This window comes from Dermochelys coriacea, chromosome 14 (genome assembly GCF_009764565.3).
Source record: "Dermochelys coriacea isolate rDerCor1 chromosome 14, rDerCor1.pri.v4, whole genome shotgun sequence".
NCBI classification, from domain to species: Eukaryota; Metazoa; Chordata; order Testudines; family Dermochelyidae; genus Dermochelys; species Dermochelys coriacea.
In genome coordinates, this window is record NC_050081.1 from 35,592,297 (window position 1) to 35,606,956 (window position 14,660).

General features: G+C 50.0%; 4 protein-coding genes across 11 annotated transcripts in view; 2 read left to right on the top strand and 2 right to left on the bottom strand.

The window, feature by feature from the left end:
* The window catches only part of LOC119842634 (zinc finger protein 879-like), a 224,907-nt gene extending 217,122 nt beyond the window's left edge, over positions 1-7,785 (bottom strand). The window contains exon 1 of the mRNA XM_043496730.1: positions 7,759-7,785. The gene's annotated coding sequence lies outside the window, so the exon portion shown is untranslated. The remainder of the gene's footprint in view (positions 1-7,758) is intronic.
* LOC119842642 (zinc finger protein 239-like) overlaps positions 1-14,660 on the top strand; it is a 1,225,455-nt gene that overhangs the window by 895,922 nt on the left and 314,873 nt on the right. The gene's annotated exons all lie outside the window — the stretch shown is intronic.
* LOC119843367 (zinc finger protein 664-like) overlaps positions 1-14,660 on the top strand; it is a 1,158,238-nt gene that overhangs the window by 747,056 nt on the left and 396,522 nt on the right. The gene's annotated exons all lie outside the window — the stretch shown is intronic.
* LOC119843295 (zinc finger protein 585A-like) overlaps positions 1-14,660 on the bottom strand; it is a 63,500-nt gene that overhangs the window by 4,285 nt on the left and 44,555 nt on the right. For 3 of the 5 annotated variants that reach the window (XM_043496671.1, XM_043496672.1, XM_043496673.1), the window contains one exon: positions 2,889-2,895. The exons of 1 other annotated variant lie outside the window; for it this stretch is intronic. In XM_043496671.1, coding sequence (XP_043352606.1) covers positions 2,889-2,895 — 7 coding nt within the window. Of the gene's footprint in view, positions 1-387; positions 394-2,888; positions 2,896-14,660 lie in introns of all 5 variants that reach the window. One more of the 5 variants, XM_043496674.1, reaches the window with a different exon arrangement.

Consider the following 14,660-nt stretch of genomic DNA (forward strand, 5'->3'; position numbering starts at 1 on the left):
TTGTGAGGTCTCTCACCTGTGTGGATTCTCTGATGTTTATCAAGGTCTGATTTCTGTATGAAACTTTTCCCACAGTACATGCATTTGTGAGGTCTCTCTCCTGTGTGGATTCTCTGATGTTTACCAAGGTCTGACTTCCGTATGAAACTTTTCCCACAGACTAAACACTTATGGGGTCTCTCTCCTGTGTGCAATGCCTGGTGTCTAATAAGGTCTGACCTCCATATGAAACTTTTCCCACAGACTAAACACTTATGGGGTCTCTCTCCTGTGTGCAATGCCTGGTGTTTAAAAAGGGCTGACCGCCGTCTAAAACTTTTCCCACAATCCACACACTTATGAGTTCTATCTCCTGTTTGGCTTGTGTGATGTGTAATTAGTTCTGACTTCCAAAAAAAACATTTCCTGCACTCGAGGCATTGAGAGGGTTTCTCTTCTGTGTGGCGTCTCCCATGGTTATTAAGGTCTAAGGGGTTATTGAAGCTTTCCCCACGGTCCAAGCATTGAGACGGTTTCTCTGCAGTATGGATTGTCTGATGTGTTACATGCTGTGAGCTCAGAATGAATCTTTTCCCACACTGCAGGCAGTCCCAGGGTGTCTCTTCCTTGGGATTTGTCTGCTGCACTCTGGGATCCTCGTTACCTCTTCCACAGTTAATAGATAAATCCACTTTCTTCCCTGGGTGGTTTTCCAGCAGCCTCTCTGACCTGTGACAATTTCCCCAGGCATCTGCCTGTTCCAAGCACTGGGAAAAATTCCATGCAGCACTTCCCATAAAGGTCTCCTTTGGTTCCACTTTACCAGGAACTTCTGTATCATGATTCTCCTCTTCATTCTCACTCACTTTCTCATCACCTGCTGAGAGAGAGACACAATCCAGACAGGAGTCATTGTGCTGGGGAGAAAGAGGAATAGCAGGAAGGAAAAACCCAACACAAAGACTGAACAATTGGATTCTGCCTCCACTTCTCACCCAAACACTCACAGGGAAGGAAACTCCTGCAGCTAAGAGGCTAGATGGAATGGCATGAGCAATATCTGCTGACTACAACCCTGCCCTGGGTGAGAGGAGGAAGAACTGAGGACCCTTATTTACACCATATTTTTGGGATTCTCAACTTTTTCCTTCATTCCCTGGATGATTTCTGTGTGAGTCCTCACCTGTGTGGGCGCCTCTTGGGATCTCTCTTTCCTTGCAGCCCTGGAGTTCGGGCACCCACGGATCTTCCCCTCGTTCCAGCTGGGAAATCAGCTCAGGTTTGGGAATGGGAAATCCTGCGCAAGGGTTAAATCAGACCAGATCAGGGTGTTACGGAGTGCTCCATATGCTTTACGAAAATATGCTTATCAATATGAATATGAGATAACTGGAACATGCTTTATGCAAAAGGTCCCATGTAAGGTATCATTGGAAAAGTTGTAATCTACCGAGTATAGTTTTCCTATTTGTATGTATGTATCACTCTTAAATTTAAAGTTAGGAGTATGAAATACAAATCTAAGGTCCTATTATGATTATGCTGAGTGAGGGTCATTAATGATACTTTAGGATCTTGATTGCTCCATTTATCCAGAACAATGGCTGCGAAGGGTTTTGTTTACCTTCCTGTGTAGGTGAGGATCAGCCCATGAAAAATGGAGACTATGTCTTACAGAGGCATGTGACTGTGGTGGGCTGTGCCCCACGCCCATGCCAGATTGGGCTACAACAGGCCAGAGCTGCTGCGCAAGGCGGCAGCCAATCAGGGAGGGCCTGTTAGAGAGCCAATCAGGGCCAGTATTACAGCCAGCCAATCAGGGCTAGGCTAGGCCTTTTTAAGGCTGCTCAGGAAGGGAGCAGGCAGTCTCTCCAGTCTCCTTTGAGACGAGACGAGACGAACGAGCAGCAGTGGGCAGGCGGGGGAGCAGAAGGGCCCTGAGAAAAAGGGCCTAGCTAGTGCAAAGGGCCAAAGGGGAAACAGCCCAGGAGAGAAGGAGGGCAAGCAGGATGGATGCTGCCAAAGGGTCCCTGGGTTGGGACCCAGAGTAGAGGGTGGGCCTGGGTCCCCCGCCTTGCACTTCCACCTGGCCGTTTGGAGTGGCTATCATGGACTGCACCAGACCCCTGCCAAAAGGGTTAGACTTTAGAGTGTGGTTGGCCATTCTGGCTGGGGCGAAGAGAAGGACTGCTGATACATCAAACCCCCAAAGGGGGTGAGACTGGAGCAGTGGGCACTGCCGGGGGCAGTGTCCTGAAGAGGACCCGGCAAGCTGGGAGCAAAGTGGGTCGAAACACCAATCTAGGGAGAGAGATGGACAGGACACCACCAGCAGAGGGCGCTCCGCATGAACTGAGCTAATTCCCAGATGAACAGCAGGAGGCGCTGAGGGGTGAGTCCCAACCTGTCACGGTGACCATGTCACCTGATCCTGGAATCCATTTTAAACCGTGGACTTTTCCAAAAAGAACTGGAAGGGAGTCAAGCTGGAACAAAGGACTCCAAATCTCTATAAGGAAGCTCTTGGTTGTGGTGAGGAGACCCCTGCTTATCACCCAAGATGTCTGCTGGAACTAACAGTTCTAAGAGGGTCTCTGTGACTGAACCCTTCACACAGGGTGCATGGAGCATTGGGGGAGTGTCTGTCACAGAGGGTGCTATGTGAATTTAACCTGTCCCTGTGCTGTGCGGGTGGGAATATGGAACCTAAGAGGACAGGAACATGGTCACTGAGCCGCCTTGGGGAAGGCAGGCGTCTGGGAAGGTGATGGGAATTTTTACACCCTCACTAGGCGTTCCCAGATCTATGCTCTCTGGGGGACTTGCTGACGCACACCCAGCTCTGGCGTTAAACCTCTGCCTATTTCTTAACCTGCAGAGCCCAGAGCCCTCCCCATGGCTGGAGCTATTTCCAAGAAGGGATGTCAAGAGGGATTGTGTGTGACCGGGAATCAATACAGACAGGTCAATGAATGAATTCTGTCCCTTTCAAACCTGGAGGGATGGGGATGAGCTAGCATGTCCATTAGCTTTTGACACCTGTATCCCATTGGAGAGGGCACTGAAATGCAAGTCTCTCTCATGGCAGCTGTGCATTATGGAACCCGTTCGCCTCTGATCTAACTGACCAGGGAAGAACCTTACCGGAGTCCAACACTCAGAGCCACGGCTTCTAATAACTGAGGGGACAGGAATGCCTTACCCAGCGAGGTCACTGTCTCGTAATTCTCCTGCATGACGTCCCTGTAGAGGGCTCTCTGAGCGGGGTTCAGCAGAGTCCCCTGCCCCTGGCTGAAATACACAGCCACCTCCTCAAAGGTCACCGACATCTGAAACAACAAGAGTCCCCCACTCAGCACCTGCTGCCCCAGATACAATCCCACTAGTCATGGGAAAGGAAAAAAACCTCAAAGCTCTGGGAGGGCAGAGTAGCAAAATCAGACCCCTACCCGTCAGAGCAGCCAGGTGGCTTCAGAGGGTGGGGAGAAGGTGAGAGCTCCTTGTTCCCCCAGCACACGGAGCAGGGCAGGGTCTTCTCATTTCCCACATGCCTGCCAGCCATAGGCTGAGACGGGAGAAGCAGAGCTTTGAGCCGGGGACAGGGACAAGAATCCCAACAGATTCCCTTCGTATTTCACAGCAGCCAATGGGCCTACTCAGAAAATCAGCAGGTTTCTCACACCCTGTCTCCTCTCTGCCTCTTCCTCTCCTCCCGCAGCTCCCTGAAAATCCCCTACCTGAGTCTGGCTCATCAACGCCATTTCCCTTCCCTGTCTCCTGGAAGAGTGGGCCGACCTGGAGCGAAATGTGGACGTTATTCCTCAGCCTGTAGGGGCGATGGGGGAGGTTACAGAAGGAGCTGGAGTTCATGTCACACCCCGATTCCCCACAGGCTCTTCCGACCCTCCCAGTAACAGCATCTCTTGAGCCAAATACTAGAAAAAGAGGCAGAATCAAAGGGGCCATTTTGGGTAATTGCCCCCCATTGCAGTGTAAACCCCTCCTCCTTAGCAATAGCCTGAGTCCTCTGGTGCCAACACTTGAAGAATGAGCTGCCCTGGACTCCCCCGCAGCCCCCATGGACAGGCAGGCAGAGGCTGATCCCATTGGCCATCCACACTCCCCCCGTGCCAAGGCAGGAGTGACACATGTGGCTAAGACTGAATCCTGCATGGGAAATCAGAGCAAGACCCAGGGCAACTCCTTAATATTCAGGAATCAGAGCCCCAAAGATCATGAGTTTCTCTCTTTTTTTTTTAATAATGCAATGTAAGCTTGGAGCAGTGTGTGTGCGCGAAGGAAGGGTGGGTGTTGCCTGTGGATATTTGCTTGTAATTAGGCACTGCCAGGGAAATATAACTTAGGTAGAAAAGCATTGTCTCAGGTTTCAAAGTGGTAGCTGTGTTAGTCTTTAGCAGCAAAAAGAACGAGGAGTACTTGTGGCATCTTAGAGACTAATGCATTTATTGGGTATAGCTTTTATGGGCTAACCCCACTTCATCAGATGCATACAGTGGAAAATACAGAATGAATACAGAGAACATGAAAAAATGGGGGTTGTCCATACCAACTCTAATGAACTATCATTAAGGTGGGCTATTATCAGCAGGAGGGTTACCAAAAGAAACTACACCATTTGCCCAAGAAACTCCCTGAAAAAGCACAGGAACAAGTCTGCACAGACACCCCTAAAACCTTGACCAGGGGTATTCTATCTGCTACCCACGATCCATAACCTGGAATTCCTGGATGCCCCATTATCTCAGGCATTGACAACCTGACAGCAGATTGTCTGGCTATGTGGACTCTCTCCTCAGGCCCTATGCTACCAGCACTCCCAGCTATCTTCGAGACACCACTGACTCCTGAGGAAACTACAATCCATCGGTGATCTTCCAGAAAACACCATCCTGGCCACTATGGATGTAGAAGCCTCTAGACCAACATTCCACACAAAGATGGACTACAAACCGTCAGGAACAGGGCAAACCTGGTGGCTGTAACTTTGTGACTTTGTCCCTCACCCACAACTATTTCACATTGGGGACAATATATACCTTCAAGTCATCACACTGCTATGGGTACCTGCATGGCCCCACAGAATGCCAACATTTTTAATGGCTGACTTAGAACAACGTCCCCTTCCTTAGCTCTCGTCCCCTAACGCCCCTACTCTACTTGCACTACATTGATGACATCTTCATTATCTGGACCCATGGAAAGAAGCCCTTGAGGAATTCCACCAGGATTTCAACAATTTCCATCCCACCATCAACCTCAGCCTGGACCAGTCCACACAAGAGATCCACTTCCTGAACACTACAGTGCTAAAAAGCGATGGTCACATAAACACCACCCTATACTGAAAACCTATTGACTGCTATACTTACCTACATGCCTCCAGCTTTCATCCAGACCACATCACACAATCCATTGTCTACAGCCAAACTCTAAGATGCAACCGCATTTGCTCCAACCCCTCAGACAGAGACAAACCCTACAAGATCTCTCTCAAGCATTCTTAAAACTACAGTACCCACCTACTGAAGTGAAGAAATAGATTGACAGAGCCAGAAGAGTACCCAGAAGTCACCTACTACAGGACAGGCCCAACAAAGAAAGTAACAGAACGCCACTAGCCGTCAACCTTTGGCCCCCACCTAAACCTCTCCAGCGCATCATCAAGGGTCCACAAACCTATCCTGAAGGACGATCCCTCCCTCTCACAGATCTTGGGAGACAGGCTAGTCCTTGCTTACAGACAGCCACCCAACCTGAAGCAAATACTCACCAGCAACCACATACCAAAATACAAACCCAGGAACCTATCCTTGCAACAAAGCTTGTTGCCAACTCTGTCCACATATCTATTCAAGGGATACCATCATAGGATCTAATCACATCAGCCACACTATCAGAGGCTCGTTCACCTGCACATCTACCAATGTGATATATGCCATCATGTGTCAGCAATGCCCCTCTGCCATGTACATTAGCCAAACCAGACAATCTCTACGCAAAAGAATAAATGGACACAAATCAGATGTCAAGAATTATAGGTTTCAGAGTAGCAGCCGTGTTAGTCTGTATTCGCAAAAAGAAAAGGAGTACTTGTGGCACCTTAGAGACTAGATGCTCTAATAAATTTTAGTCTCTAAGGTGCCACAAGTACTCCTTTTCTGTTTGTCAAGAATTATAACATTCAAAAAACAGTCGGAGAACACTTCAGCCTTCCTGGTAACTCAATTTCAGACCTAAAAGTCGCAACTCTTCAACAAAAAAACTTCAGAAACAGACTCCAATGAGAAACTGCAGAACTGGAATTAATTTTCAAACTGGACACCATTAAATTAAGCTTCAATAAAGACTGGGAGTGGATGGGTCATTACACGAACTTAAAAACTATTTCTCCATGCTAATTTTCCCTCCTACTGTTGCTCACACCTTCTTGTCAACTGTTTGAAAGGGGCCATCCTGATTATCACTACAAACTTTTTTTTCCTCCTGCTGATAGCCCACCTTAATTGATTGTTCTTGTTAGAGCTAGTATAGCAACCCCCATTTTTTCATGTTCTATGTATGTATGTATGTGTATGTATATGTGTGTGTGTGTGTGTGTATATATATATATATATATATATATATATATATATATATATATATATATATATAAAAATATGCAATCTTCCAACTGTATTTTCCACTGCATGCATCTGATGAAGTGGGTTTAGCCCACGAAAGCTTATGCCCACATAAATGTGTTAGTCTCTAAGGTGCCACAAGTACTCCTCTTCTTTTTACAGCATTGTCTGTTACCCCTGTCATACATGGGGATGGTCATGTCGGTGTGTCTGTGACTGCGATGCTCACAAAGGTGTGAGGCACAGTCTGACAGGTGTAACAAACACATATTAAGCTCATTTCATTCATGTGATGAGTTTTGAGACCCGCCTATGAAATCAGTCAGCACTGCTCTCAAATTACAATATTGCAATAGAAACAGGAACTGTTACAATGCCACCGTGAGATGTGATTCCTGAAGCTACTCGCAACTATTAATATTTCCCATTAAAAAGATGTATTCCATAGGACAATGACATCCCTCCACACAACGCTAATGAAGTTGAAGATGAAGAGCTCATAGTAATAAAAATAATATTTTTATAAGGAAGTAATGTAAAGGAGTGAAACTGCCCAGACCGGATTCCAAGTGGAGTGAAACTCAGGGGAACAGGGACAGGGGCTAGGAGCTTTACGCAGACATAGGAACTGAGACCCGGATTCTTTTAAACACTGGAAACAAGTGTGACAGTGAGATGGGGGGGGGGGTTGTAAATATTTCACTGGATCAAGTCTCTTTTAGCAGCTCAGTAACATCTTATACAGGGGGGAGAGCGGCCCTGCCCAGGCTCTGCGATGCACTGGGCCTTTAAGGACACGGCCCTGGGAAATAGGAGCTAAAATCCTAGGGAAGGGGGGCAGGAAAACGTCCCACTCCCTCCTCGTCGTCTTCTTTTTTTTTTTTTGCAACCACTGCAGCTGGCTCAGCCCATCTGGGGGAATTTTTATCCCCTCTGCCCCTCCTTATTCCTGGGTTTCCCGCTCCGCACCGCCTGGCAGGGCCTGTGCCCCGGCTCTCACCCCCCTCTGCCCCCCGGGTGCTGGCGGCAGCTTTCCTGGGCCCGGGGCAGGGAATCGCAGCCAGCTCCGCGGGGAGCAGCCTGGGGCCAAACCCTCCCTCTGCAGCCCGGGGGTGACGGGGGGGCGGGTCTCTCTTACCTTCCCTCCGAGCGGGGCCCCCCGGGACAGGGGCCGGGCCGGGAAGGGGGCCCTGGCCGGGCTGGGGGCTCTGCCCTGGGGGAGGCTCCCGGGGAGCCGCGGGAAGGGCCCGGCTGGAGATTCCCCTCTCCCGGCTGCAGCCAGGGCTCCGGGCTCCCAGCACCAGCCGCCGGGGCTCGGGGATCTCGCCGGGAGCCAGAGTCGCCGCAGCGGCTGCGAGTCACTTGCTGCGGCCGGGCCTGAGCCCCGCGATCCGCCCCCCAGAGCCGCCCCCCAGCCGCTCCCGGGTCCTAGCGATAAACGCTCCAGCCTGAAGTCCCCCTTCCCCCTGTGAACCCCACCACTCCTGGACTCCGGCAGCTTTTCCCAGCATTAAGGGGGCATGCTGCATAGAAACTTCTCCGGTCAGCATTCAGTCTCGCTTGCAGCCTCCCTGCACTTTCCTGGCTTATACACCCCCCCCAGTGGAATTAAATAGCAGAAGGATCTGAGTCCTCGCTCCCACTCCCTTCACTCAGAGCCTGTCTGACCTCCAGGGCTCCCCTTCCACTCTAGTCCCTGTAAACCTGATGATGCTGGACCCAGGGTTCCTGAGGGGGCTCCATCCCCAATCTTGTTGCCATCACTCAGGACAGAGGCTAGGGCAGGAGGTCTCAGACTTTTGTACTGGTGACCCCTTTCACACAGCAAGCCTCTGAGTGCAACCCCTCTTAGACATTAAAAACCCTTTTTTAGATACTTAACACCATTTTAAATGCTGGAAGCAAAGCGCAGTTTGGGGTGGAGGCTGACAGCTTGCGACCCCCTATATAATAATCTCGTGACCCTCTGAGGAGTCCCGACCCTCAGTTTGAGAACCCCTGGGCTAGGGTGTTGTATCCCCAGTCCGGGATGCTCTCTTCAGTCCGGACACTTCCCTGATGTCGCCACTCAGCACTGCATAGAGTTTGGAACAAATGCAGTTTATTAAACAGCAAGTAATAAAAAATTAAGGGAAAAAATGGGAAAAGTGAAAGGAAAACATGTCACCTGGCTCTGAGCACGGGGGAACCACAACCAGTGTCGCTGGAATGCCAGGGCAGTTCACAGTCTGATCCTCACATGTCCCAGGCCTCCTCTTCAGGCCCTAGCTCTGCTGCAGGGGTGCGGTGGGTCCAACATTTGCTCTGACAGTGGACACTTGCCTTCAGGCTCTAAGTGGCAGGCCCCTTGTTCCCAGTGTCAGGCCCCTCCTGTTGGGGTTACGATCCCCCTTCCAGTCTGGCCTTCAAGGCCCTTTGGCTGGGGGCGTCTCTCTGTGCTGATCCCTCTGCCCGGGGTCCCCCTCACACTTCTCATCTGCTCATGGCACCTGGTTCCGGACTGCTCCAGCTTCCCTCTGCCTCCAGCTCAGCTCCCTGGGCTGCTCCTCTCTGCTTCTAACTGGTGCTGCTCTGCTCCCAGCACAGCTCAGGCTGCTGTTTTCCCCTTAGCTCTGCCCTTCTCTGGCAGGCAGCTCCAGCTCACACAGAGGACGGGCTCCTGACTCCTTCATTGCCCGGCCTGTCCTGCTAAAGAGACTGACCAAGAGCGTTAGTCTCTCCCCATTGGCCCTGGGGACTAATCTCAAGGTATTTATTTCTCATTGGCCTCTCCTCTTTCTTTTGAGAGAGGGTCAACCAAAGCACCCCCCACTAAGTTTCAGTGAGGGGCCAACAGTCCCCTTACTCAGATACACATCAAAATAATTGCAATTTATTTATTGTTAGCTAGTAACTCTGCTGCTGTTAAAAGTTATATTTATATCTATTTCATGGTCCGGAGCAAAAGCCTAGCATTTTTTGCATAAAAGATTCTCAGGTGAGTGAATCATTTGGTTGAAGTAAAGCTCTGATTTCATTACCAGGAGTATAACCTTGAATGACTTTTCTAAATTACTGTGTTAGTAAAAAGATTTCCAACTGTTGAGTATTTTGCAGTTTTATAGGCTTATGAACCATAACAAGTTTTCACATTTGGGATCTGAGTTACCCAGGAAAGAATTTTCTGTAGTATCTGGCTGGTGAATCTTGCCCATATGTTCAGGGTTTAGCTGATCGCCATATTTGGGGTCGGGAAGGAATTTTCCTCCAGGGCAGATTGGAGAGGCCCTGGAGGTTTTTCGCCTTCCTCTGTAGCATGGGGCATGGGTGACTTGAGGGAGGCTTCTCTGCTCCTTGAAGTCTTTAAACCATGATTTGAGGACTTCAATAGCTCAGACATAGGTGAGGTTTTTCGTAGGAGTGGGTGGGTGAGATTCTGTGGCCTGCGCTGTGCAGGAGGTCGGACTAGATGATCAGAATGGTCCCTTCTGACCTTAGTATCTATGAATCTATGTTGGTTAATATTTTTCACAGCCTCTCAGCTAGCGACTTGGGTTGCCAACCAGGTAATATTTTAAAACCAGATACTACAGGAGGAGTGCCAGAACTTCTCCTGCCCTGCTTCTTCTCCCCAAGGTCCCACCCCTACCCTGCCTAGTCTCCCCAAGGTCCTGCCTCTTCCCCCAAGGCTCCTCCCCCATCCATTCCTCTTCCTCCCTCCCTGCCCAAGTTAGGAGGGACTTGCCTGTGGAGTCAGGCAGGGCTGGGAGATGCAGCTGCCCAGTGCAGGCAGGGGGCAGCCCCAGCTGAATAGGAGCTGATGAGGGTGATGACCCAGTGCCTCCCCGCCCGCAGTAACTAGACTTTGGGTGTCCAGTCAGTAGATCTGACCAGACAAGTGTCAGGTCCCCTTTTTGACCGGCCACCCTAACAGCACTCAAGGTGCACTAAGTGCTGGGAATGCGTTGGGGACAACTTCTGCTTTCCGATGGCGGGGGAACTAACCCTAGGACAGCTAGGTTAGACTCAGTTCTGAACAGCAGGGAGGCATTTGTTGGTCTATATTAAATTACTGTAAGGTGGGTGCACAACTAAAGACTGCACTCAGAGTAGTTATCAATGGTCTGGTGTCAAACTGGGAGGGGAATGATGCAGGGAGGGGGAGAAGCCCCGGGTGGCTTCCTCCATTCTTTAGGGGGAACAGCCCACCCAGAGCTTGTGCGGCAGCCAGGCTTCTGGGAGGGGGCTGCTGCTGGAGTGAAGAGACCAGGCTCTCGGCTCCCCACACTGCCCCTCTTAGGTCAGTGTAAGCGCTCCTCGTGAGGACGCACCCTAGTGACCCAAGCAGGATAGTGTGAACATTGGCTACAGCAGTCATTACTGTGGTGGCTGTAAGTCAACCTAATATAGGTCAATTTAGGTTTGGAGTGTAGACGTACCCTTGCAAGTAAAAGGATTTATCTCACCCAAAAGCTTTCAGCAGTCCGTACTCACTAGAAAGCCTTCCAGCTAGGACCACTCTCCCAGCTCAATGATGTTCCTATTGTCTTTTGAGGGTTCTTGCTGCCCTCAGTAGAGATGGGGGAGGGGAGATGGCCAGAGGCCTTTCCGCGCCCCCCCCCATACTCTGACCCTTTATACTAGAAAGGTCTTTGCTGAGTCAGGGAGTCAGGCAACTCCATGGCATATGTGAGCTCTAAAGCATCCTACACATAGGCGCCAACTTCTGCCGGCATTGTTGGGTGCTTGACCCCACTCTGCCCCTGGCCCCGCCCCAACTCCACCCCTGCCCCACCCCCTCCCCCATTCCAACCCCTTCCCCAATCCCCACCCTGGCCCTGCCTCCTCTCCCCTCCCTCCCGGAGCTTGTTAGGCCATGAAACAGCTGTTTTGCAGCAGCAAGCGCTGGGAGGAGAAGTGGGGACATGGCGCGCTCAGGGGAGGAGGCGGAGACGAAGTGGGGTGGAGGGTGAGGGGAGCTTGGCTGCCGGTGGGTGCAGAGCACCCACCAATTTTTCCCCGTGAGTGATCCAGCCCCGGAGCACCCACGGAGTCGGCACCTATGGTCCTACAGATAAATTGTAAATGTCTTTGTTTACCCCTTTCTTCCTCTTGGTGGATGGCCAGATAATAGTTTTCTAACACCGACGGCCAGTCCTTTGTCGTCTCTGAGGAGCTAGTCTGTGGGTGTTCCCCAGAACTATGACATATTTCAGTAACAAATAGGGTTACCGTATGTCTGGGATTTACCAGACAGAGCCCCTTTATTTAGCCTGCTCTCTCTGTCCGAGCGATTTTCCTATAACAGCAAATGTCCGAGTGTCTTGCAGAGCAGACACACTGTAGCTCAGAAACAGCCCTGATCGGTCAGCTACCCAACTGGGTTCCTCTCCTGCACCCACAGCTGATTGGTCCATTCCCCGCATACCTGCAGCTGATTAATTGCTGACAGATCCCACCCACCCAGGCCCCGGCCCTAGAGGAGGGCGTCCTGCAGATAGGCACTGACTGATAGCTGTCACTGTGTTGTGGGCTTGTTCAAGCACCCCACCACTGTGACAGTGACTGACACTGTCCTCACCATATGAATACCCCCACCACAACCCCTCTAACCCACAGCTCCCCATCCCCCCCAGTGTCCTCTTTTCGGGCACCTGGAATATGGTCACTCTAGTAACAAATTTCAGAGTAGCAGCCGTGTTGGTCTGTATTCGCAAAAAGAAAAGGAGGACTTGTGGCACCTTAGAGACTAACAAATTTATTTGAGCATAAGCTTTCGTGAGCTACAGCTCACTTCATCAGATGCATGAACAGCAAACAGTGAAATCTCACCATTCGACGTGCACTGGTGTTACACGCATTTCAATGGCACGATATTCAGCAGATCATGGGTTTTCCAGTGATCCCACACCAGGCACACTTTGTACACAGTATATCAGAACCCTACACAAGTGGTGAACATGGAGAGCAGGGATTAGTCACAAGAGGGCTCAGTGTTGTGTGAGTGGGTCAAAGAGAGTCTCTGTCATCACAACACAGGACACTGCGGGGAGGGGGAGGTGGAGGCCAGCTGGGCTGTCAGGTTCCTCATCTCACTTTGCTCTCAGCAATGAGGGTCGACCTGGCTTCAAGGCTGCCCAGGTCTGTTGACATCTCCGGCTCCCTTCTTACCTCGACAACTCAGCAATATGGAAACACTGCCCCCTCCTCCTATCCTTGTTTGGGGTGTTGTTCTTGGTCCTTTAGAGTTCGGGGCAGGTTCCCATGACACTCACAGGCCAAGTCTAGTCGCTCTCTGGCTCTGACGCAGCGAATTCACAGTTCTCAGCCCCAGTTGTCTGGCTCTGAGGAGCAAACCCAGCATTTTCCCAGCTCTGTTCTCCCCCTCCCCCCACCCTGACCTTCTCCCCCCTCCCAACAGTATCTCACATCATGCAGGGATCAGGCAGTAACTTCATTTCCGTTTCAATCTCTTCCTCTTGGAGTGTCGATCTAGTTTGCACCATCAGTATTTGTGCTGAGAGATAATGATTACTGTCATTGTTCAAACCCCACCAAAAAAACCTCATAACAAAGGGTTAGATAAAGATTAGAATAAAATAAAATCTAAAAAAAATACTATTCTGGCAAATGATCATTTGTCTCATGAAGTCCTCGATAAATCTGAGTTACATCCTGTCAAACTCAACTGATATCAATGCATGTGACCAAACGGCCTTCATGAAGAGGGAAAAACCCACAATCTAGGGTGGGCTATAAGATACTTTCATGTTCTCAGAGAATCCTTCAAGATTCAAAATCCAGAAAATAAATGTACCCATTTTTTCTTTAGTGGCAAAACCGGCTTCACTTCTCTCCTCATTATTTGGCTGTATTAGTTGCAAAAGTTTTAGCAGCAGTATACTAAAAGAGAAAGAAAGACAAAAAAAAACCCACCCTGGACTAAGATCTGGACTAATCCCAGAAAAAGCTTGGAAGCAACTCTACCAGTAGGTGGAAACAGAGCTGTAAGATCTGAAATGTCAAATTCTGCTTTAAGAAAAGGAGTACTTGTGGCACCTTAGAGACTAACAAATTTATTTGAGCATAAGCTTTCGTGAGCTACAGCTCACTCTGCTTTGAGGTTCATTGGGATTTCCCCACCCACTCCCAGATCTGTGACACTTCCTTCTCCAGCCCTCCAGAGTCTGACTTAGGATCATAGACATCAAAGCTGTGATTCCTCAGTATGGAGAGCCAGGGATATGGTGGTAAGTGACACCTTGAGTGGTGGAGGGGTAGAATGAGGAGAAGATAAAACTGTCCATTGCTGGGACAGAGGCTGCTGTGTCAAGGGTGGAGGGATGGGGGAAGGAGGGAATCCTTTGGACTCACCCCATCACCCTCAAATAGCACAGAAGCTAAAACACCACGGTTTACTGTCCCTGCTCCCCATTTATTTAGCATCTAGTTAATTCTGCTCGATAAGGCAGAAAATGTACATACAGTAAATGCTTTTCAGCATGGCCTGGAGTAATCTGAGACTATTTGGGAATGAGACAATCTGGCCCCAAAGGGGAAATTTAGGGACTAACAATCACTCCAATAGTTGGGAGGGTGTCAGAACACATAAGTAAAGCTACAATTTTGTTACGGAAGTCACGGAATCTGTGACTACCAGAGACCTCCGTGACTTCACCCCGTTTTGGCTCGGAGCCTTGGAGTCCCCACGCAGCCCGCGGTGGCTGAGAGTTGCCCCCTGATCATTGAGCACGTGACTTGTCCATGACTTTTACTAAACTTATCCATGACAAATCTTAGCCCTACACATAAGATGCTCAGGGAGTGTTTACAATAGGAAACCTGGTGGAGAGTCACAGAGATGCGCTGACTAATCCCGACCACATTTCCTACCATAGACAGACCTTCGAAGGCAGAGGTGGGATCTCCAGGTCTCCCACAAAGGGCCCTGTAGGAATCAACCTTTCTCAGTGGTGCTGTCTGAATGCAGAGGGGGCAGGGAGAAGGGGGAGACGAGGAGAGGCAGCACCTCTCTACCCCAGTGCTCTCCCTTGCTTCTAT